The following is a 24,537-nucleotide window of genomic DNA, read 5'->3' as shown; positions in this document are numbered from 1 at the left end:
TTAAGTTACTAAATTGATCATGGCGATTCACAATTTTCAAATGCCACCAATTTCTATCTAATGTCACGTGGCATTCCGTTTAGTTGTGTTTTCCACATTTCATCGTTATTCTTGTTTGAATGAATGTGTTACCTACATATCTAAACCACGGTTGAAAGAGCCGGCCATGGGACCGTGCCCTGTTAATAAAAGCATAACGAAAATATATTTTTCGTGTTGGCAAGTAAATGATTGTGTAGAATGTCGTTGTCCCCTGAAACATAAGTAAACATAACGTAATGCCTCAATCGAGGCGCTTACTTTTTGGCATAGATGGAAACATATGGCTGGAAGTCTTAATTCGTGCAGTTTTGTCGATCCTGTTTTTGTAAGATATTTCACTCAAGATTAAAGATGTGTTTGTTGGAAAAGAATTATATAACCACCGTGCTTTTCATTTTTCTGAATGCTTCAGGGAGCTGGAAGGTGCTTCTCCCTTCGTGAGGGTTATTCAGCCAGATGAGTTGTGGCTCTACAAAAACCCTAGGACAAACAGCCATGTTCCTAGTAGTGTTCTATGGGTAAGGGCATGTGAACTTGTTAGAACTCAGTGCTATGCCAAATTGAAACCTGATGGTTCAATTTCTGTGTAAAATTCTTTAATATAAGCCCATCATGTGATTTTTCTTGCAGCCTTTGGTGTTCTTCACGCCAACTGTTGTGATAATGATTGTTTTTCTCATACAAAGAGACAAGACTGACATTAGCCAAGCCATTCTCGGACTTTCGTTGGCTCTTTCATTAAATGGAGTTTTGACGAATACGATCAAAATCATTGTGGGTATGTAAATTTACGAAAATTCTTTATATAATATGATTTTGATTTATATTTGTCTGAATATTTTGTACCACTTAACGAGGGGGTAGCTACGAAGTATGTATGGCAGCATAATACTTGGTAGCATAATTTCTGCTCTCCTCCCAGTTAGCGTAACAGGTAAAATCAACCCCCTTAGTGCTATATAAATCATTCATTAATAAGCTTTCATGGACGTTTTATTTCGCTGGAAACAAGAATGACGTACTCTAGGTTATTGTAGAAGTATACCCAGAGCCAAAACATAACCACTGTCCTTTTTTACAAATTTCATGGAATTGGTCTATTAATCCAATGCATGTTTCCAAAGAATCTGTTAGTATGTGTTCAGCAAAGATTTAATCATTGCATAAGCATGTGTTGTTATTGGTTGAAACTCCTACGGACAAGATCAATTATTAAAATAATTATGTTGGTCATTGAGTAGGCTTATGTTAGACCTCGTGAAACTATAAAATGGGATACATTCGAGCATCAGGCATGTAGCACATCAGAAATTCATCAGTTTTTAAAATATGGCAGTTCTAGTTCTAGCATTCTGCGGAAGTTTATTAAATAATTGTATATCAAAGTAATGCTTTGATTTGGTTAATCTGTAGCTACACTGGAGATGTGATCTTTTAATTGTGATGCTATAGTTTTGTCCTTCACGTCTTGTGGGAATCAAATGTAATTTGTCTCTAATACGCTGTTCAAGAAAGCATAATAAATGAATCTTAAGTGCTCTGTAGGGGTTTAGCATGGTAAGTTTTCAAAGAAGATATATTGCCTTTCGAGATGAAGTCCCAATCAATCAAATAAACTGAGACAAGTTCCTGTGTATTTATGATTTATTAATTTTGTTGACCTATGTTTAATGGCAAACTTACTTGAATGAAATTGTAGGAATGATGATTGACTTACATGGATGAAATTGTAGGAATGATGTGTGAAATATAGCATATTGCAGCTAAACACATCTAGGTCTCATAGGTTTATTCAAAGTGTCGTAAATGCCTTATATATATCTCCAGATTCATTCGTAAAACTGCAATATTTCCGATGTATGTCGAAATTGTTGCTATGTCCCAAAAAGGGTTGTGTAGGATGTCTAATGTGATATTTTGAGACATCTTTTGCAGATTCATTTTGTGGTGTATATATCAAGGGTATTTTGAGGCTAAATAATGGTGACATAAGAAGAGCAATATGTGTTAGAATTTACAGTTAAGCCATACTGATATTTATGGGAGAATTAGTGTTGTTTGTGCTACTTAAGTTGTAGTTGTTAAAAGAAAAAGTGAGAAATGGAATAGTCATTAGTTTATCTGCATTTTCCCTAGTGGAAATGTTGGTGGAGTCAGTGGAATTCTTTGTATAAAATGTTTTGATATGTATTTGTCTGAATATTTTGTAGCTACCACTCAATGGGGTGGTAGCCACAAAATATTTATGGTTCTATAATTCCTGGGAGCATATTTTCTGCTCACCTCCCCAAACTGATTTTATGAATTCATCACCGGAATTATTCTCACCTTTGTGGCTGCCCATCAAGATAATATCTTGATGGGTGCAAGAATTATCTCTCCATGAAAGAAGGCTACAACAAAACTGATACTTCCATATGGGTAGATAATGAATGAAAAAGGAGTTATGACCAGAAGAAACAGCTAAAGAAATATATTTATAGAAAAGGAAAAGAAATAGGTTGAAAATTGACTTCATAAAATTTAATAGTGGATGGCGGTAGTTAAAGGTAGAGCGTTGGACTTCTGACTGGAGGGCCTGGGTTTGATTCCCAGTCAAGCCACTCTGGGCACCTGCAGCTCCATCCAAGCTGTGACTTTTTGGGTACAGATCTTCCTGGGAGACCATAATTGGCACAGAGAAAGGAACTGGCCCCCCTACCCAGATGTGTGAATTTCACATGCCATACATATCTTAGTATTGGGTCAACCTTACATATCATCACTTACCAAACTGACCTTGGGGTTGATTGTTAATAGTTTTTTTTAATTAAATACTCTCCATCCAAAGTGGGTACAAGTTCATTCATTCAAAGCAATCCATGCATTTACTGTAGATACATGAAATCAATTTGCACAGCTTTGAAAAAATCCTGTGATGAAGCCAGAATAACAAATAGTAGTATTTAGGGAAGGCGGCGGACAGCTAAGGTCATTGGTGCAGAATAACTAGTCCTTTTTGTATGGTGTTCGTGTGAAGAACCTGCAGAAGAATGCTGGCTGCAGGAGTGTCAAAGCTCTCCTGGTGCAAAGGGAGTAAAGTTAGTTACTTTTGAATTAGTTGATTAGGGAGGGACTCCATTTGCTATTTGAGAAGACGGAGGCTTTATCAATTAGACAGGAGGGTCAAACTCATTCCGGGAACTGGATAGACTTCCCACAAAAATGTGCAAATGATTCCGCAGAATGGTGAAACGGTAGAAATTAATTGAATTAGAAAATTCATTGCCATTCTTTTGATAGTATTGCAGGGAACTGAAGAGCCATTTCCCCCCATGAAATTGAGGGATAGCATTGTCTTCTGCCCAAAATGCGTTTTTTGTTCTTTATGCATGATGAAGAGTGCAAGTCAATTTGTAAAATGACTCACACAGATTGCATACATTGTATGTGATAATGATTGGAATTTCTTTGAACTGGATTAAATGTTAAGCTTTGTGGTTTTTGTCTATATTTGGAACCCGTATAAATTGCATTCTCATTATTATTATTTGTATTCATATTACACAATTTAAGGAAGGGTTATGATTGACATGATTAGAGCAACAATATGCGACAAAACATTTCTTAGAATTTCCTAGCAAAACACAATGTAGAATCGGGAACTACAGTCATTTCTGCATTCTTAGCTCTTCCCTTCATTCCGTCCAGCATCCATATCCCCTATTTCTGCCCGTTCCTCATTTTCTTAACATTCACGCCTCTATTACAGTTTTCAACATCTCGCTTCGATCAAAACACCCTTCATCCATTTTTCCTGCCTCCTTGGGATTTTTCTGAACAATCCCCTCTCCTCGCCCACCATTACTAACACGTCCCCATTTATTTTCCTTCTGGTCCACCTCATCTTCTTCACATCCATATTTCAAAAGCCTCCAGTTTATGTCCATCATCTTGCTTCGGTGGCAATTTTTCTGTACCATAAATAACTATGCTCCATATGAAAGTTTTAACGAGCCTTTTCTTAACATTTTTACTCAACGTCCCTGTCAATAACTCCCTCCATCTTGTGAATGCCTCTTTTCCCCGCACAATTCTTCTCCTTACGTCCCTGCTGCTTTGACCCTGTTGGTCCAAAACACTTCTGAGATACGTAAACTGTTTGATCTTGACAATGTCGTGGAACGAGTGAGAATTCTTCTTATATAAGTATCCTATTTATTTATGTCTGTTGTCCAAATGTCCGTCCCAAATTCCTCCTCAGTTAGTGACCTCATAACTGCTCTAGCAGCACATGTTCCTCTCCCCTTCTTAGAACCAAGCTGATCATTTCCTAAGTAGTCATTTACTCTGCTTTCCACCATCTTGTTGATGATCCTGAGAATCACTTCAGCGGCATCAAAATTGAAATCAAAATTATTGTTCCGTACCCCTCCAATATGGCCACCTTTACCTTTTTTGGAATTAACACTGATCCGACCAAACTTCTTACTTTTAAATGCTATGAATGAACCCATAAAAAGTCTTTTTTCCACATTTTCCTTGACTTATAAGTGGTTCTCTAGGGATGTTTTCTATCCCCTTAGCTCTATTTAATTTCATGGTCCTTAAGCCTTCTATCTCACCATCAAGTATGCCTGGTCCTAAGCTGTCCCCATCTCCCTATTACATTCTTTTTCTTAGCTTGCTGGCCAAATGTCTTCTCCATAGATATTCACCATGCAGTCATTCGATCTTTGTTGAATCTTTCCTGGTTCAGGCAATGGCTCCTCTCTATGTTTGATATTTTACTTGGATATTCCTCTCTCTGCAAGAGAGTGACTGGTGGGTCAGTAGTGTTGGGAGAAATCTCTCATATAGTAAGTCCTGTGTGTTTGAATTTCTTGGAATGGGCAAGAGCCAATGCTACCTAGTAAACCTTAGCTAGAGTGTGTTTTGTTATCTTATGTTGGTTCAATCATTTGTTCCATCCTAACCTGCTGTCATTTTTTTGTTTAAGTTAATTCCATTTTTTTACTCTGAATATTCATCACCATATCCTTCGCCCACCATTGAGAGTACGGCTGGGGTTGATCATTCCCATAATACGTATATGGCCGTAGTTACCGGTCCTGTTAATTCACAATTATTCTATTGGTCGTCTGCTCTCATATGTTCATGGTTCTTCCTTCCTTTCTATTCAATATGATTGCACCCCCTCATGGTCTCTCTTCTCCCCTGCCCTATATTGTTACTCTCTCTCTCTTACTACAGGATTCCTCATTATCCTTCCATCTCACCTCTCTCAGCCCTAAGATACAGATCTATGAGTTGTGTTCAAGAAGTAAGGTGACTTTATTTTTATGTAAAAATATTTATTTATTCTTCAATCTTCAAGTTGTCCCCTTCAAAGTATTCCCCCCCGATGTAATACACTAGTGCCAACGCTCCAATCCTCGAAGCAATTCTGATGAGTACTTTATGGATTAGCCGTGAGCTTTTGCACTGATGCAGTCTTTATCTCCACAATTGTTGCAAATTTCCATCCTTTCATAGGTCTCTTCAGGTTGGGGGACAGGGAGAAGTCCTAGGGGGCAAAATCTGGTGAATATGGTGGTTGAGCAAGTGCATTATCATGATGCAAAAGCTATGAATTGTTTTTCCACAATTCTGGATGTTTTTTTAGTATTGCTTCTCGAAAATGGTGCATAACTGAAGGGTAATACTCCTTATTGACCGTACAACCTCATGGTATTAACTTCTGATGCACTACACCCCAGTAATTGAAGAAAACAGTGAGCAAAACCTTGACATTTGATCGAACTTGGCGTGCTTTTTTTGTTCAAGGTTCTCCTGGACTCTTTCGTTTAGACGATTGGGCTTTGGTTTTGACGTCATAACCAAATACCCCCAATTCGTCACCAGTTATGATCCTTTTGAGCAAATTAGGATAATCATAGACGTTATTCTACAGCTCCGATGCTCATTCGACGGTTCTTACGGTTAAAATGAAGCAGTTTCGGAATGAACTTCACTGATGCATATCTCATGTCCAAAATATCCAAAAAAATTGTATTGCACGAGCCAACTGAATTACAAACATCCTTAGCAACTTCTCTAATAGTGATTCAATAATTTTCATCACTGCTTCAACGCTTTGATCTGTTGTTGACGTGCTGGGGTGTCCAGAGCAAGGTTCATTATTGGCATTTTCTCGGCCATCTTGGAAGAGCTTGTACCGCTCATAAACATATTTTTTACTCAGGGCAGACTCACCGTATGCCACTGTCAACATTTCATATGTTTTGGAGCAGGTAATTCCATGTTGTACACAAAATTTTATGCACATTGTTTGATCCATTTTTTTTATAGTTGTAAATCGCAGAGCAAACCAAAACACGTCTAATTATATCTGTCATCAAAAAACTAACTATACTATATCGTTGAAACTGTAGAAAAATGTTTGGGACATGTTTATCAACGCAACAAAACAAAAAAATCAAATGCATGTTGCCCGCAAAATTTGAAAAGTCACCTTACTTTTTGAACACACCTCGTATTTATCCTCTTTCCATCTCCCACTTTATATTCTCCTATTCCCCTGTCCACAAAATGGTCCGTATGTTCCGTGTCCCTGTTCTAACTGGTTCAGTCTTCATCTGCCTAAAGACTGCTGGAGCCTCGGATGTTTACTCTTATTATGATCTATGTCATCACAATAGTTTGGGATATTTAATTGCGTTGATTTCCAATTGCCTCCCCCAATACTGTTTTTAAGGTGACATAAATGGCTGCCCCACTGGGGTCTTGTGCCTCGCTGAGGAACAGATTCCATAGAATAGCTTTATGCCCGGCTCCTTCCGTTTGATCCATATTGAAGGGTTGACCATGCCAGGAGCAATTATCCTTGCTCCCGCCAGCTAATCTCTTAGAGGTCATTGGAATGCACCAGCCTTTCCACCATGACAAGGTTGTAGGTGGCCGAGGGGAGGGAGCTTCATTTTAGTGAATGTCTTTTCTTTTGTCTCTCAGCTGTTTATTCCTAGTTGATCATATGAGGTATGCTAATTAAATCTGAAATAAAATGTTGACATGTTACTAACTGCATCTTTATTTACAATACATCGGGGAACTAATGCTTTGCAAATGTATTTAACATTTGAGTTGAGGTGTATAAAATTTACTTTCTCAGCAATGAAAGCCTAGATGTGGATCAATCCAAATTGGTGTGTGCACTTTGTCGATGCTCATTATTAAACTATTATTCATATATACCATTCTGCTTTGTTTGAAGAAATATTTTGTTTATAATGTAGACTAGAAGGGGGTTGCATATTATATTAGTTAAGAATGTAATGTTACAAGAGTGGAAATTCAACCAGCCTCAAAACCAGAAAGCCTAAGTCTTAAGGAAATGTGTTACCGATTTGGAATGCCGGGGACAAACTTATAGTGGAATCATTTTGCACTTGGTTTGATACTTGTTGTTTGCCATGCAGGTCGTCCAAGACCGGACTTCTTCTGGCGCTGTTTCCCAGATGGGCACTCGAACTTGGAGATGGAATGCACAGGGGACAGTGCCACCATTGCCGAGGGCCGCAAGAGTTTTCCCAGTGGCCACTCCTCCTTTGCCTTCACCAGCGGTGGGTTCCTGGCATTCTACCTGGCCGCCAAGCTCCATGCATTCAGTCCATTTGGATTCAGTAAATCCAAACTGCCGGCAGCTGGCATTGAAGGGGCCAACTTGGGCTGTGGGAGTATGAATGAGCTGGCTTCACTACTGTCATTGGGTGGCAACATCATTCGGCGTGAGAGGACAGCCTGGCGTCTTTGCCTGAGTTTGCTTCCTTTGGTAGGAGCCCTGTTGATAGCGCTGAGTCGAACCTGTGATTATCATCACCATTGGCAGGGTATGTCCACGTTGCTTGCTCTTCATATGCATATTTCCACTACAGCAGTTGGGAACCACCTTTGGAGGCATTGAATACAGGGCTAAGGTACCTGAATTGACAAAGTAAAACTTGTGTTTATGTGACAAAACACAATGTGGCAGGGTTAAAAAACTTGATGCAAAATTTGTCGGCAGCTGAATTGTGGTATTTGAGTAAACTAATTAGAACGGCTCGACCTGTGATGGAAAAGCAGCATTGGTGGAGCCGGAAATTAACTGTAGTATATGTAACTAGTTGAGGTCGCGGTAGTCCAGGGGATAGAGCATTGGACTACTGACCGAAGGGCCCGGGTTCAATTCCCGGCCAAGCCACTCTGGGAACTTGCAGCTCCACCCAAGCTATGTGATTTTTCAGGTACCTGATCCTTCTAGGAAACCATAAACAGCACAGGGAAAGGAACTGGCCCCCCTACCTTGATGCGTGAATTTCCCATGCCGTAGGGCGTAGTACTGGGTGAACTCTACCATCACCTACCAAACTGACCCTTTGGTTGATTACTGTGTTTATGGTTTTTTTATTTAACTAGTTGAAACTTCATCATCACAAATATTCAAACTGTGTTTGAATAACACCGGATCGCTAAGTTATCTAGCACTATTTCAGTAAGAACTCTGTCTTATAAATTCAAATTCTAATTTGTTTGTGCATCGGTTTAGTGTACTAGTATTCAGTTTAGCAAATTACCCATTCAGCTACTTAATATGAGATGAAAAAATTGCACATCAACAGAAGGTATCATTTACGTATGCAGGTAGGTTTGTCAATGGATGCGGATGGATATGCCAACAAGAGTGCCTTTTGGGTTAGATCAGGCTCTGATTTGGTGGCTAGTGTACTGGCTTCCCAACAAGGGGGTTTAGGTTTATAGTGTCCAGTGGATGAGTTTGTTGGTGGTATATCAATCCTTACTTGGGATATTACTATGTGGATAGCACTCCCCAAGTGTGGTATTCTGCAAACAATTTGATGTGACTAGAGGGGGAGCAATATACCCCAAGTAAAACAAATTCACAATTATAGCAGTTTCAATTACAAGCTGCACATTCCAAGAATAGTTCATTTGTCTAGGGCACCTTTATCTGACATACAGCCAAAGCCACATTTTCATTAACAGTAATAGCAAGACCACCTGTTTTACACTTAGAATGGGAAAAGTTGGATAGAGAGTAAAAAGCACGTATTTTAATTGGACTTATTTCTCCTTTACACATCCTTTGCTCAGAAAGGCACAGGTAATCAGGTATGTTGCCTGGAAAGTATACTTTCAAGTTCGTATACTTTATTTCTGAGGCACTGAATATTCAATGAATGCATCTCAATTGAATTGACTTTCGTTAAATCTGTCTCTGTGTATGCCGAACAGTGATTAGGGTGTCCCAGTCCTGTGGCTTTTGGATTTCCATCGTGCGTGGATTCATTGATGGCAGTGGATGCTGAGGCACAGACAAATCAGATTATGCAGGTGCTGGAGTGATATCCGCCCATATCCTGGCATATGGTGACGTCCATAGCTTCATTATCTCTGATTTTTGCCTTTTCCAAATGGAAGAGTTGAATTGTGACACTTATAACTCCATTGGGCCAAATTTTTTATTGTTTTAGATAATTTATAATATAAATGTGTGCTCTGACTTTGAGAACAAACACTTCCTATAAACGTCATGGTTTTCGAGTAAGGCTCTTAATGATAAATCATTCATCCCCATAAATTTAAGATTAAACATAAGGAGACATAAGCCACGAAAAACGACTATTCTGTTTGATTTAAATAATAATTTGCAGGAGCTACACACTCTTAAATCCATTGCATCCACCATCTTTTGGATTATCTCGGCTGTCAGATATGTTTATGTTGGGTATGTTAGCTATGTTGACAGGTACAGTATTGTTGGCCATTGAAATCCCTCCACAAATAATATTCGCATATATGATGAGAAAATGCAAACACATTGAAATGAGTACAGAGTACAGAGTCCCATCTGACAGACAGCTGGCTCACTCAAAGTGCTCTTCACTGAGCACCTCAAGTAGGAATCGGGATACCACTGAAAAATATTTTCCACCTCCAGGATTCAAACCAGGGCCCTCTAAATGGGAAGCCAGTACGTTAATAATGCCACACCCAATGTAAATATATTAAGGTCTTTTCACCAATGCTACTACACTTTTTGTAGATATACTATCTTTCTGTCCACTGCCCAAGAGGAGATTTTCCCTAAAACGTAGGTCCTGATTCATCAATATTTTCATATTATATTGTTGTGACAGTTATTTCTTCTGCTCCTATTACGATTGTGGAATAAAAACCTTTAAAATTGAAAAACTGAGCTGGCACATTGTCATTTCTGTCGCCAAGAGAGACCCTGATGCGAAGGAACATCCAAAAGCCTTAAATATTGTGGATAAATATAACTGAAACCTCAGTTGCCAGTCATGTGTTATGTTTGGAGACTCTTTTGTGGCTGTATTGGCATAATCCACAGGAGTTTGATGTCATTTGGTCACTTTGGACAAGGCATGGGTACATCACTACATGCCTGAAACCAAGGAACATTCCAAACCATGGGTTACCCCCAGGGAGAAGGCTTTTGGGATTGCTTTGTGGGATTCACTGGGAAACAATCCTCATTGAATATTTTGAAAATGGTCAACCTATATAGGTGCATACTATGCATTATTATTTTACCATTTCAAAACTGTGTTGAAGGAAAAATATTCATGATTGGCCCTCAAAAAAGTCCTTTTCCATCTCAACAATTCACCCCCTCTGCAGTTGTGACAATAAAATATGTAGAGTTACAACTCCCACTCATCCCCCCATATTCTCCCGATTTGGCGACTGCAGATTACTCACCTTAATCTCCAATATGGAGAAATTGTTGGTGGGGTGGAGATTTTATCCAAGTGCCGATGCCTCTTCCTCTGAGTTGGAACAGCCTCGAAACTTGGAAGGAATCAACAAAGTGGAGCAATATTGAATGAAATATATTAAGCTTAAAAGGAGACTATGTTGAAAAGTAAAAATGGTTTATCCCAAAAATATCAACCAGTTTTCAGTTTTGCAGAGTCTTCTCAAACCACCCTTATGTAAAAGAAACTAAGAAAAGGGAGTGTTTCCCATGATAACCTGAAACCTTGAGTTTTATTTGCTGTGATTTTCTTAAAAGAGTGAAGCATTAAGAAGGGTTTTGATATGTTTCTGTGCTTGCTGTTTCATGAATAGGGATATTGTCTGCCTTGTCATTGTTAAGGAGTTTAAGCAACGCACTGCATCACTGTTCATCATTTTCATTCATGAGGTAATTTATTCATATGTGTTGAGTGATTGGTGCTTCTGAAATAATTGAAATTTTTTCCTTGCTTGCAGATGTTGTGTGTGGCTCGCTGTTGGGTCTGTTGATATCCTACCTTTGCTACCGCCAGTATTACCCTTCCCTCTCGTCACCCCTGTGCAGTCACCCATATATATCTCTGGACATTCGACCTCAACGACCTTGTGCTGTCCCTGTCTCTCCGTCATCCTCCTCCACCCAGGATGGCTTTGAGCTAATTCCTGAGCAGCAAGTCAAATGGATATGATTGGCATTCTCAGAAAAATTGGGATCTCAATTGTTAAAAGTTTCATTTATGACATTCCAACCATGACTCCTGTCTGGTATTTTTCTGTGGCTTCCCCAAAAGATTTGTTATCCAAAAATCTGTAATGTTGAAATTATCCTGTGTCGGTTTATTTGTTCAGTTGTTTAAGTGCACTGTTTTAATTTAATGGGTTTGCAGCAAAACTGGTTTGCTAGGTCCAAGGTGTGAGTCATTCGAGTTTACTTGTTTGCCAATTCGCTCAAATTTTGGAGCATTTCCTAAGTCAAGGATTTCAGTTATTTTTGTCACCAAGTTTTCCTCTTTCTCTAACATTCCATAAAGTAAAAAAATAGTTTACTCTCTGTATTCTAAAGTGATGGTGCTTAAATATCCGAGTGAGTCCATTTGCAATCCACTTTGGAAAATTTCTCAAGAATGACATGCAGATGTGATTTATAGTTTCTAAATTCAAGGTAATTGATTCTTTCTTTGGATGCACTTAGAAACAATCATCATGCGACATTGGTTGCACTAATGTGTACTTATTATGTTTTTCTTGCTGATTAGTGCGTTATTTATGACCGAAAATGCCAAAGATGTTTAAATGGATCTTGTTTTTATTACATCAGTACATACGTCATTCATCCATACATTAATTACATCCAAACTGCTCCATTGTAGCATTGTTGGCCTGTAATTTCTGCTGGTGTTCAATGCCAGTTTAGATTATATGAAGGATCTAGTTAACATTTTTGGTTGCCTTGAAAATACTAACCCGAAAGAATGTTGCAGGATATTAGAAATGGTTTTCCTGCCCTTAGCCAAAGAAGATGATAATAATCAGGAACAAAAACTTTTTAATGTTTCCGGGAAAAGAAAAGTGGAATATGTAGCCCTTAAATAAGGTAATAAGATAGATGTGATCTAATGCACATTGTTATGTAATGTTATTTGTTCTTCAGCCATATTGGCTGTCTTTTAAGATGGTGACAAACTGTTTGCATTCCATTTTTGCTTTGTGTATAGCCAAGATAATTTCATTTTAATTATTGAATTTTTTTCTGCATAATGATTTTGATTGTGAAAAGATAAGCCTATGTATTTTGTTATTCAGTCATTATCTTGGATTCATTTTGAGCAGAGATAGTGTGTCATAGTCTTCAGAATCACTTTTTCCATTTATTTTAATATAATTTGTTTGGTTATTCTTCAATTCCATTGCTGTTTGTATACCAGGTTGGCTTATAGGTACATTTAACCATGTTTGTGGGTATCTATTGACACATCTAACACTTTTTGTTAAGAAATATTTATTGAAGTTGATTTGAATTTATCATAGAAAATATACATGGGTAAGAATTTTACTGGTATGGCCTTGTTCTTATTCTCCTTGGTTTGATTGGTACAGATGCACCGTGCAGCCTAAAATGTCAGCCTAATTACTTTAACCATGAAATTTTTTTATCCTCCATGCCAGGTGCAGGGTGCGGCCACATAACTTCTTAATTTCAAATGCAAAACGCATTCTAAAAAGGAAGTTATATTGCTGAACTGTGTATAATCAATTATATTTTTTTATTTATAGCTAATGGATTTTTTATATTGGTTATATATTTTTTAAATTATTTATAAGTTATTGGATACCCATTGTCTTCCTCATTATGACCAACTTTAGGCAGGTTGAAGGGCAAAAAATAAAAATTCTAATAAGGAATGGTGCCGAGTATACTTGGAAAAAAAATTGGCGCTGCATCTGTCTGGTCTGAGGTGGAAGTCTGTGGATGTTCAGCAGTCATGTATAGTACTTCAGCCTGTTTAGTCTCTGACAGTAATTAGTGCTGTTTAATTTCATTGAATCAATTGCTTTGAACTTAGTACCCTCACATGTCAAATCACAGAATCTCAATGCTGCTTTGACATGTAGGAATTTGTTCTCTTGGTGTGTGCAGCCAAGAGGATGAAAGGTCTACTGAACAATGGAATTCGTTCAAGCCAGGCTCAAATTACAAGGCTGCAGGGAAATAGATTTGGGGTATTACAGCATTTCCAGATTGGAAAAAGAAACTTGTAATTTCCACATTTTTTATTAATTTCATGACTTTGGTATCAATGACTACTTGAACCATCGATCAGGTAGTCGAATTCAAAAGTCAAAACCCAAGTCATTTATGTTGAAAAAACAGTGGAAGTTAAAAATATTTTATTCTTTACTCGTTCCAATTTGTAAAACTTAGCAAAGTGAAGCCTGTTACGAGGGTAATCCCAAAAGTGCCCGACCCAACAAAGAAAACAAAAATTTTGGACAAAAATGTATTTATTTTTCAACATAATCTCCTTTGAGCAGGTGACAAACTGTTTGCATTCCATATTTACTTTGTTTATAGCTTATAGCTGTACACTTTTCCCAGCGATTTTCAATAAGTTCGATACCCTTTTTATAATAAGAAGTCTTGCTCCTCAAAATAACCATTAACTGCCGATATCACTTTTTCTCGGTTGGAAAATCTTTGACCACAGAGAGCCATTTTTAAAAGTTTGCGTACAGAAAATAATCCGAGGGGGCTAAATCTGGCAAATAGGGTGCATGAGGTAACATTTAAAACTTTAATTCATGAATTTTGGCCTTAGCAATAATGGATTTGTGAGCTGGTGGATTGTCTTGATGAAACAACACTTTCTTCTCAGCCAAATGCGGCCGCTTTTGCTTGATTTCTTTGCTCAAGCATTGCAATAAATTTGCATAATACTCGCTGTTAATGGTTTTTCTTTTTCAAGATAGTCAATGAAAATTTACCGACATGCATCCCAAAAAACCGACGCCATGACCTTTCCAGCAGGTGATAGGTCTTCGCCTTCTTTGGAGCCGGCTCTCCCTTTTGAATCCATTGTTTTGATTGTTCTTTTGTCTCGGGTGTGAAGTTTTGAACCCATGTTTCATTCATGGTTAAGAAACGGTGCAAAAATTATGTTTTATTGCTTTGAAACTTTGCTAAACACTCAATTGAAACATCTTCACGACACTGGTTTTGCTCGAGTGTGACCAAACGTGGCATCCATCTTGCACACAGCTTTCTCATGTCCAAATATTTAGTAAATATGCGATGTACCGCACTTTTTGAAAACCCTACTATGTCTGCTAGCTCGTGCACTTTCAGTCAACGATCATCCAGTATTACTTCATGGATTTTTTTCACCGTTTCTGGAGTCGTCACCTCATTTGGTCGGCCGATGCGATGCTCGTCTTGACAGCTCGTACGGCCTCGTTTAAACTGCTACCCAATATTTTCCTGTTGTGAACAAAGAAGCAGACTCACCCAGAGTAGAATCCAGTTCAGCTTTTATATTGTTTGGGCTGAGGCCTTTCAAATGAAAGTATTGGATCACATAACGATGACAAATTTTCTCCATTTTCACAAACTCACTGAAAACACTCACTATTGATGGTTGCCAAACACATACTAAACAACATACTAGTGTCTTCACGTGAAACATATGCTTTATAGCTTGCGTACTCTGTAATACAGTGATATTTTTCAAACAACCACCGCCATCTCTAGGTCAGGCCGGGCACTTATGGCCACCCCCTTGTACTCTATGATTTCCAGTAGTGGAAAATTATCAACTGTATTTTTACTTTATTTCAATTAGATGATTCCTTTGCTATAATTTATAAACAGTAGAGGTACATTTTGGTTTCAATAGTTGAGGGTAGATGTCACATTGAACTTAGCATTAGGATGGTGGCATACACTTAGCTGCCCCACACAATGGCACCGCTGAGTGGTGGACCTCTCCTCAGCCGGCGTTTCATGGGCACCGAAGTATTTTAGGTGGCATGTGAAGCACCAGTGAATTTGACAGTGGCAAGTCCCCCTACCATTGGTCGAAGGATTCAGAAGCACATTCCACATTGGTGCATATGATGTGCTGTGCTCTGCATTGGCCCTGCAGTGTGTGGTCGCATATTTTTAAGTATTAACTTTACGTATTAACTGCAACTCTGGTCTGCCCTCTGTGCCGCCATCTCTGACATTGCTCTGTAGTCTTTGTACCCTTATGGTATGTGAAATCTACAGATTCAGGGGAGGTTGGGGTCCAGTTTCTTTCTCGGTGAGCAATTCGGTTTCCAATGACTTTCTAGCAACTGGCTCACTTTGATGGGGTTTATCCGAAGGTACATCACCTGGGCATGAAAAACCATGAACCTCCAGTCAGTATCTGGATGCTTCATCCTAAATTAAGGTATCTCCTGCAGTTCCTTGGAATTTGCCAAAGGTAAAATACCCCTTGCGTGTTTAAAGCTGACTTTGACCTTGTGGACTGTGGCACTTCATGCACGACTACAAATGCCTGTGACTTTGTATTTACAGAATTTCGTCACTGCATCTTGTTCCTTTAAATCCCCAAAATCTCGGAGTGTAACAGGACGACTCAATAGCTTAACTGGCTAAGGCACTACCCGGCCGGGCATCAAGGGATCCGGGTTCAAATCCTGCTCAAGGCAAATGATTTTTACACTCTGAAATTGTTGCATTGAAATGCACATTTAGCTGATGACTCCATTAAAAAGTAACTGTTGTGGCATCACCCAAAGTTTCGTCAAACTGCATATAAAGAGCTGCAATGCCCTTTTAATTATGTCTTTCACATGTTAGTAATAACATGAAGGGGTGGCTTTTAGTAGGGGAGTGCTTTACCTTGTAGTTTGTTGTATGGTGTGTGGAAAAATTGTAATCATTGCAGGAGGCCATTCTTGTGCTTGCCTACTGTCTTCCAGAACTTTCCTCAGAAAGCTCTGGCCCGCAGAAAGTTGTGCGTATGCCATGGATCACAGCAGGGAATACCTCGAGTCAATGCCCGGGACCCTGTGGGTACTAACCTAATGGTCTTTACCATGAGCTGTCTTACTCACCAGATTTTTCATAATAATGGGTTGCAAATAAATGAAATAAATAAAGCAGCTAAAACGATCCAGGATCTAAATAAATATGGCAACAAGTGCTCTGTCCTCACCACTTGCACATGGCCAATTATACTTTGTTGGTTCCAGAACTGGAGGTCATTCGCAGATGGGACATTAACAAATGAATGCTTTTTAATTATGCCATTTTTTTTGGGGCATATCTACAAAAAACTAGTCAAATGTGGTGGTTGGATTTGTTTTGAGGAATTGTTGGCAAGACTTGTGTGCTGAAGAGGTGTTTTTACCTTTGTTTGTTGTAACTTTGCTGTAAATATTGTCAACACAAATCTAAGGGATAATTAAGGGCATCCGATGCAAACTCTGGTTTTATATGTGTACGACAAAGAAATCATTAACTTCCTTGACAACATAAAAAATGTTTTTTTGATGAGGGGCCATAAAGAACAATTTTCTATTTGATAGTGGGATGGTTTGTCATCAGGTCATGAGGCATTGAATTATTGTTATAAATGATGGGGAACAAAGAGATGCAGTTTCCTGGAGATTATTGGCTGTGTTAGGGTACATCCAGAGAAAATATGCATCAACCTGTAAGTGCCCTTGTGTATGAAATGCATATTATTCCCACTTCGTTCTTGTTCCGTATCATTAAATTAGCAACAACTTTTTAAAAACTTTTGAAGAAGAAGATCTTTCAAGATATGGATTTCAAATAATTAAGAGGTTCTATTTTCCAATGAAATGTATCTGCAGAATGAGGGTCGTCAGCGTAGGCGTTCTTGGTTGTTAGACTTACAATTTCAGAATTTTCACAATTTGATCGAATTCAGGTGCATTCCTTCCTTGAGGGAATTTTTCTTCTTGGATTGTGTGCAGCTTTTCATGCCCACTAGAGGCTTCAAATAGATATCAAGTTCTTGCAATTCCTTCAAATAAATATGCACGTTTACGAAGATTGCCATCATCAAGAATGGCAAGGATTTGGATCAAGTAACAGGGAAAAACTGGGGTTGTAAATAAAAAATGATCTTCAAATAATTTGGATGAGAAAAGATAAAAGTTGATTGCTTTATGATGTTGTTAGGGAGTTCTGATTATAGTAGTTGAGCACAGCATTGCTAGAATCATCTTCTTCAGAGACCGTTGTTGGAATATTGTTCTCAATGGCAAGAACATTTTGGACTAACTTTTGGTCATCTGTTGGTATGTAAAAAGGTAGGTTTGACACCCTGCACTTTTTCATGGAATTAGCGTGACTGTTATTGGGTTGGTATGTTAATAGTGGAGAGATCAAATATTGACTGGCTCTATGTCTAGGATTCACTCCTCTGTAATTAGACTGGCATAGGTGAAGAGCGAACAAAGGTTGCCTTGATGGCAGCGTATCCATGCTGACTGATACTGCTTGGAGTACGGGAAAGCCTTTGCATCCTTTAAGCTGGGATCCACACTTATCCTCTTTCCAATGAACTCTTGTAGAGCACCACAGTCCAAAAACTAGTGTTCATCCAGTCTGATGGTTGTGAATGATCTCATAGTGCAACAATTTGGAACTAACATGGTATAAAACTTTTTACATTATATTTCAACATCATTTATTTACTTCTCAATGTGACCAAAATTCTGCCTCAATGCAGATATGAATGACTCGGTATCATGAAGTATGATGTTACATGATATCAAACCTTCCCTCGTGTATGCTTTGAAGGCATGCTAGGGGCCAGATTAATATTTCACCTTGTCCCCCATTGTTTTCATTGAACAATATCTTCACATCAGGCAAGGTAATAATGTTTGGCATAGTACCTTAGGGAACTTGCAATCTCTGAAAGGCTGTGTTTTGCTACCTTTTCATTCCATAAATATATTAGATTTGACATTGCATATGCAGAACTAAAAGGGCCACTTTTCCCTTATGATGCCTAGCAATTTTATGATAATTACTGTACACCAGTTGTGAGTTTGGGTGTCAGCGTTACTTTTGGAGACTAATACAAAGTGTAACGTTCCTTGTGTCTGTTCAGTCTTTCAGAGGTTTCATGAGAGCGTTTGCAATTTCAGCATGTTTCAAGTGCAAGTCCTTTAATTTCAACTGATTACACATCAAAGTCACTTGAACACATTGTCATGAGTCACCTCACCATAATCAATGCTCGTAGGGGAGCTCTAAGTCCCCACTGAGCTCCTTACTACATATACCTCTTTCATATCTATTTATACCTGGCTCTCCAGCCATTCTGCTGGTAATAATCTCTGGGTGCCCAAAATTTTCAAATATTACGCTGATATTTTCCATCCACACGAACGAGGTGGTCCCATTTCATGAATAGCAATACTAGTGAATAAGAAATACTTAGTTTTTCCACACAAACTTTATTTTTACGACCGGGTTTCGACGAGGATCGTCATCATCAGGTAATTATTTCAGAAATATACACACATATATATACCCTTGCAATGCTGAACATATGAGGTGAAGGAGTAAGGGACAGAGTTATTGGTCAGTATGGCTAGGGGGGGGAGGGATTACGGGGTGTAATTTGGTCGGAGAGTGGGTGGGGACGGTTAGTCCTTTGGGCAGGCAGGTAGAAAGAGGAAGGAGAACGGGGGGGGGGTCCCCCTTGTTCTCGGGGCTGTTGGAGGGAAACGGTTGATGTGGGAGTGAAAGGTCGAGGAGAGGAGATCTGAAGGTGTATAATACGTCGTTGACTATTTTGCACTTGGTCCTTTCACTCTTGATGATTTCCATCTGTTCGAGCGCGTCCATCCGGGGTCCTTTTCTTTCCACATGCATAATTTCCAGCTTAAAATCACTGGAATGTCCGTTATCCAAAAGATGTTTTGAAATTGGGACGCACCATTCTTGTTTCTGAAGGAAGCTTGGTGTTCCTTGAGCCTTTCCTTGAATTTCCTTCCCGTTTGCCCCACGTAAACGGCTGAGCACTCACAGGAGAGTTTGTATACTCCACTCTTCTCTAGATCTGGGATTTTTTCCTTCCCGTTGGTTATTAAGTTTTTTAAATTTGTTTTATTGTAAAAAGCGGGTATGAATCTATCCCTTGGTATCCTACTGGTGACTTTCAGGGACAGCTTTCCTAAAAAAAGGAATCTTTGCCATTTGGCCGTGTTGTCTCTTTCGGGGGCGGTGCTATAGATTAATTTTACAGCCCTTTTCTCCATTTTCTTTTTGTACAATTTATCTACTAACTGAGTTCGGTAACCGTTATTGTGGGCAATGCATTTAATTATTTGGAGTTCTTTGTTTACATTTTCCTGGGTCATGGGGATGTTTAGCAACCGATGTAGCATCGAATGGAAGGCCGCCAATTTCTGAGGGAAATGATGTCTGGACTTTGCGTGTATGATTTGATCGGTTTGGGTGTCCTTCCTGAAAATGGAGAAATCTAATTTTCGGTTCCTGCTAGAAATTGTTATATCAAGGAAGTTAAGGACTCCGTGGGTTTCCTTCTCCATGGTGAATTTGATTGATTTATTTCGAAATATTGAATAAATTGAAAAATTGAATTGAAATAATTACCTGATGATGACGATCCTCGTCGAAACCCGGTCGTAAAAATAAAGTTTGTGTGGAAAAACTAAGTATTTCTTATTCATTATGAATCGTTTCCACAAAGTGACGGCGGATACTATACAGTATAGCAATACTAGGTTTAGAAGTTATAGTGTTAGCTGACCAGAGCCTTGTTTTCTCACCTGACCTTCCTTTTCTTTTTTGCTTGAGTACATTTTCATGCCTTCTATTTTTTTCCTGATGCTAGTTTTAATAACCAGGTTGTCAAAGCTGAACAATTCTGTCACTGTCATCCATTATCAGTTTTTACTACCAACCAAAGGGAATATAATCAATAGTGAATGTAATTAAGAGACCTTTAACACTCCAGCTAACAATCTGTCAATAATGATACATGAAAGACTCGTAATCCCCTTTCCCTTGAGGCTCATTGGGTAATGATGGAGTTATTGTCGTATGCAGGTTTCATGCTCTCTGTCAGCTGGCGCATATGTTGCAGTGCTTAGTGAATTCCCTGACAGTTTTGTGATAATGGCGAGCCAGACTCACTGCAAGGACTCACTCCAACTAAGTGGGACTAATATCTAAAGAAAGTAAGAAGTAAAGTAAAGAATAGATCCTTTTGGGCTCTTGGTGGACACTAGCCCTTGTCAATGCTTTGTATGCATCCACTATGGCCCCATACAAAAACATTGCTCATGATAAGCAACTGAATTGGGGATTGGCATTTACTGACTTCCATTTGAAGGATTTTAAGTGATGACTGCTTGCTTGGTTTTACTAATACCTGCACAAGCAGCCTTGGGGTAAGGTCTCTGAACAGTTACATGATTACCTATTATGAGGGTAATGTGAAGAGCTCTCTGAAAATATAAAAATAAATTCTTTACCTCAGGAAAACTTTTCCAATTTTCAATTAAGTCTCCCTGTACGCTAACGCCCAGTCTAGCAATGTTCCAACGTCTTGATACCAATGCAACAATGTGATATTGTATATGTGGTATTTTGTCAGAACATCTTGTTCCTTTAAAGCCCCCAAAATTTCAGAGTACAAGAGGACACTTCAATAGCTTAACTGGCTGGAGCACTCAACCGGGCATTGAGGGACCCGGGTTCGAATCCCAGTCGAGGCAAATGATTTTTACACTCTGAAATTGTTGCATCGAAATGCACATTAGCGGATGACTCCGTTAAAAGTTACTGTTGCCGCATCTCCCGCAGTTTCTTTGGATCTTGATACCATCTCAAAAATCAGATTCCTTCAGGCCTGTACAATACCTGTCTACTTCGGCTGTTAGTTCTTCGTTTGAACTGAATTTCCAACCCTCAAGGAACATTTTGAACTTTGGGAAGAGCTGGAAATCTGATTTAGCCAAATCATGCAAATAAGTGGGGTGTGGCAAGAATTCATATCTTTTGCCATGGCAACAACAATCGTGTATGGGCGTGCATTGTCTTGATCAAATATATCTGTCTTCCTTGCCAAACCTGGCCTTTTTTCATGTCTCTTTTGCTGTAATTGGCCCAGGAGGTTTGCGTAGTATTGTCCAGTAATTGTTTGACCAGTCAGCAGATAACCTATCACCAGAATCCCCGTATCATCCCAGAAAACTGAAGCCTTCACCTTTCCGGCCGACCGTATGGCCTCTGCTTCCTTTGGTGGTGGTGAATCAACATGCTTTTACTGATTTGATTGCTGTTTTGTCTCTGGGGTATAGTAGTGGAACCAAGTTTCATCTGTGGTCACAAGCCACCACAGAAAATCTTGTTGATTTTTCTTAAAATGGGTGAAACATTTCAGTAGTTTTAGGGGTGATGTGTTGGAATTTGAGTATATTAAAGAACAGATATCAGCAATCTTCCACTTGATAAGTTTTCTTGTACAACCGGTTTTCAATGCATGTAACATCAATATGATGATGTAATACATGGAAACTCAGTCGTACAATAAAACTTATCGGGGGAATATTGCTAATATCTGTTCTTTATTTTGGGTCAAACATTCTTTGGGAATTTCCATTCAGATACATTTGAGATCCTGTGTCTAGAGTTGTGGCAACCACCTCGCAGATCCCACAGTTAAATTGTGATATGTCTATTCAGATAACATCCCTGCAGCTTCAGCAATTTTTCTCACTTTCAGTTGGCAATCCTCAATGATCATTTTATGCTCTTTTGCAATAATTTCTGGGGCAGTGATATGTTTTGCTCGATCACTATGCAGATAATCGTCTAAGCTGTCCCGACCAAACTTAAGCTTGTTTGTCGGCATGGCAACAGTTGAATATGACAGAATCCCCCAGAGTGTTCTGAAAGTCAGCATTAAATTCCCTTTGCTTTCACACCTTTCTTTACGAAGAATTTCATCCCTGCTTGAATCTCAATTTTTTTTATCTTCGAAAATCACTACACAGGAACATCAACAGAGAGGCATCTGCACAACAGATCTCTTCCCAGAGCACTGATGCGCTACGCCTTTGGTCGTAAATGATGAAACCTATTACTATATGGTAAACTCGTTGTGCTAGCTCTGACATCTGGTAGTGATTCTGAGAGCCTATCAAACTACACTCGTATCTAGCACCCATCCATTGGGAGTTACTGTTGCTTCTCCACCATCACTGCAAGAACACACACACAGATCATGGAAGGCAAGGGTATCCCTTAATAATGTAGGAGTGCCCATGCCATGGTGCTGTTGCTGTTCTCTACTCTTTGGTGTCCCTGTGCAGAAAGGACAATAATTGAAATAATAATGTCATTGTTAATTGGGTCAACCTGAATTCTATTCATTCATTTCACCCATGAGAATGCAATCCCTTGAGTGATGTGCTTCACTAACCCAGTTAGAGCTCAACCACCATTTCACCTCTATATCTGTCATGTCCATACTCTTCATGTGTTATTCAAATAAAAATGAAATTAACTTTGAAAATTTGCAATTGTATCTAACAAATCATGCAATTTGAATAAATATGATCACAGTCATTTCACCTTTTTGCTGGTAGACCATCAAGTGTTCTGATTTGGCAACTCTTGACTGGTAATAGAATTTTAAGTTGTACAGTATGCATGAGAGGAGTGTGTTTACTTAAAAGATGTTCCGCTGTTGCAGAATCTTGGATCCAAAAGATAGCATTTTCAGTATTTCCCTGGTTGAAATTCCATGTCAGCTTTCTCACAAATGACTGAAAAGACAAAACTACAGGTAGGATTCCTCAATCCATTATCTTTCTCTACATTAACAGCATTTGCTCAATCTGTTTTCCATGGATTCTTGCCATCATGTTCATGCCTGAGAATTACATGATTGTGACACTTGTTAGTAAAAATAACAGATGTCCCTGAATTACTAGTTTGTTCCAGCTTTAACTCCATTCTGACATTTTTCCAGCGTATAGGCCCTCTTCCAAATATAAGTAGAATAATTTGAGGAAAAATATTCATTACAGATCAAATTGCAAATTAATAAAATTCTTCAAAATAGCACACCCTTGTTTACCTATGCCAACACTTATGCCATCTGCGGTGCACTTCTCAGAAGCATAGCTGGTGGGAATCTTGTTTTCAGGTATCTAGTCACAGCCTCTGATTTTATCCAGCATTCCAAAATGGTTTACTTTCAAGCTCCTTTTTATTCTTGGGAACGAAAAGAAGTCTTGCAGTGCCTCATTTGGGCAGTATGATGGCTGGGGAAGCATTGCCCCACCTCATGCATGGTCAGGTCACGAGGACGGCTGTGTGGAACTAAGACACGTTGCCGTGGTGCAGCCTGCAGTTGGCAAAGATCTCCTTCGAAATGCATTGCACTATTTTCTGCAGTCTTTTGAGTACTTCCAAGGAAAACTTACTGTTCATTGTCAGCCCCAGAGGTACACACTCTTTGTGAATAATGCCTTTTCAAAAAATTAGATGAGAAAAAGGCTACTTTTTTATTTTTTCGGCAGACCCCTTTATGATTCCATGCACTTACCTATGACAGTTGTGCTCTTTCCTTGGAAGACTAGATTATCATCTTTATCCCTGCAATAACTTTTTACGATGACCTTTTGGTCTGAATTGGTCCACATTTGGTCTGAAGCATTGTTTCTGACTATTGCAATAGCATCATTCTCTTGTGGTGAAGTAAGTAGCAATTGGTATGTAACCATCCTCATTGGTTCCTCCAGCTTATCTCCAGTGGATTTCAGCTGCCATTTGAGTTTGTTAAACTTAAGTGAAGAGCCTCTTGCAAGGTGATGCTTACTATCATTTGGTGGTAAGTGATGTTTCTGGGTGCAAAGTTAGCAATGCTCATCCTTCGGAATGAGTCCTATAGTTCCCTCTTCAAATCTCACCCTTTTTATGGATTCCAAATGACTAACAATGAGTATCATGTTATGTAGAAGTCCCTTCACACTGCCTGTGGTGATAGTGATTTGCTGTCAGTGGTGTATTCAGTGCGTGCATTAGATTTCTCCAGCAGATTTGTCTTTTTTATCCACGTGATTAGATTTTTTATCCACGAGCGTTTCAATTGGAAATTTTCAGTAGGTTAATCGGATTGATCA

General features: G+C 38.9%; 1 protein-coding gene across 2 annotated transcripts; it reads left to right on the top strand.

Moving 5' to 3' along the window:
- Positions 1-123: 123 nt before the first annotated feature.
- On the top strand, positions 124-12,895 carry LOC139694257 (phospholipid phosphatase 4-like). 2 transcript variants are annotated; one of them, XM_071592714.1, is made up of 5 exons: positions 124-367; positions 455-560; positions 729-820; positions 7,500-7,910; positions 11,320-12,895. In XM_071592714.1, exons 2-5 carry the CDS (start codon positions 499-501, stop codon positions 11,529-11,531), a joined length of 777 nt encoding a protein of 258 aa, XP_071448815.1. In that variant the 5' UTR covers positions 124-367; positions 455-498; the 3' UTR covers positions 11,532-12,895. The 2 variants fall into 2 exon arrangements, with proteins under 2 accessions (XP_071448815.1, XP_071448814.1); XM_071592713.1 differs by having other exon boundaries at positions 125-367; positions 673-820.
- Positions 12,896-24,537: the final 11,642 nt, after the last annotated feature.

This window comes from Hetaerina americana, unplaced genomic scaffold, assembly GCF_022747635.1.
Source record: "Hetaerina americana unplaced genomic scaffold, ioHetAmer1.1.p SCAF_5, whole genome shotgun sequence".
NCBI classification, from domain to species: domain Eukaryota; kingdom Metazoa; phylum Arthropoda; class Insecta; order Odonata; family Calopterygidae; genus Hetaerina; species Hetaerina americana.
Note: the sequence above shows the minus strand (reverse complement) of the source record. Positions and strands in the feature narration are given on the sequence as shown.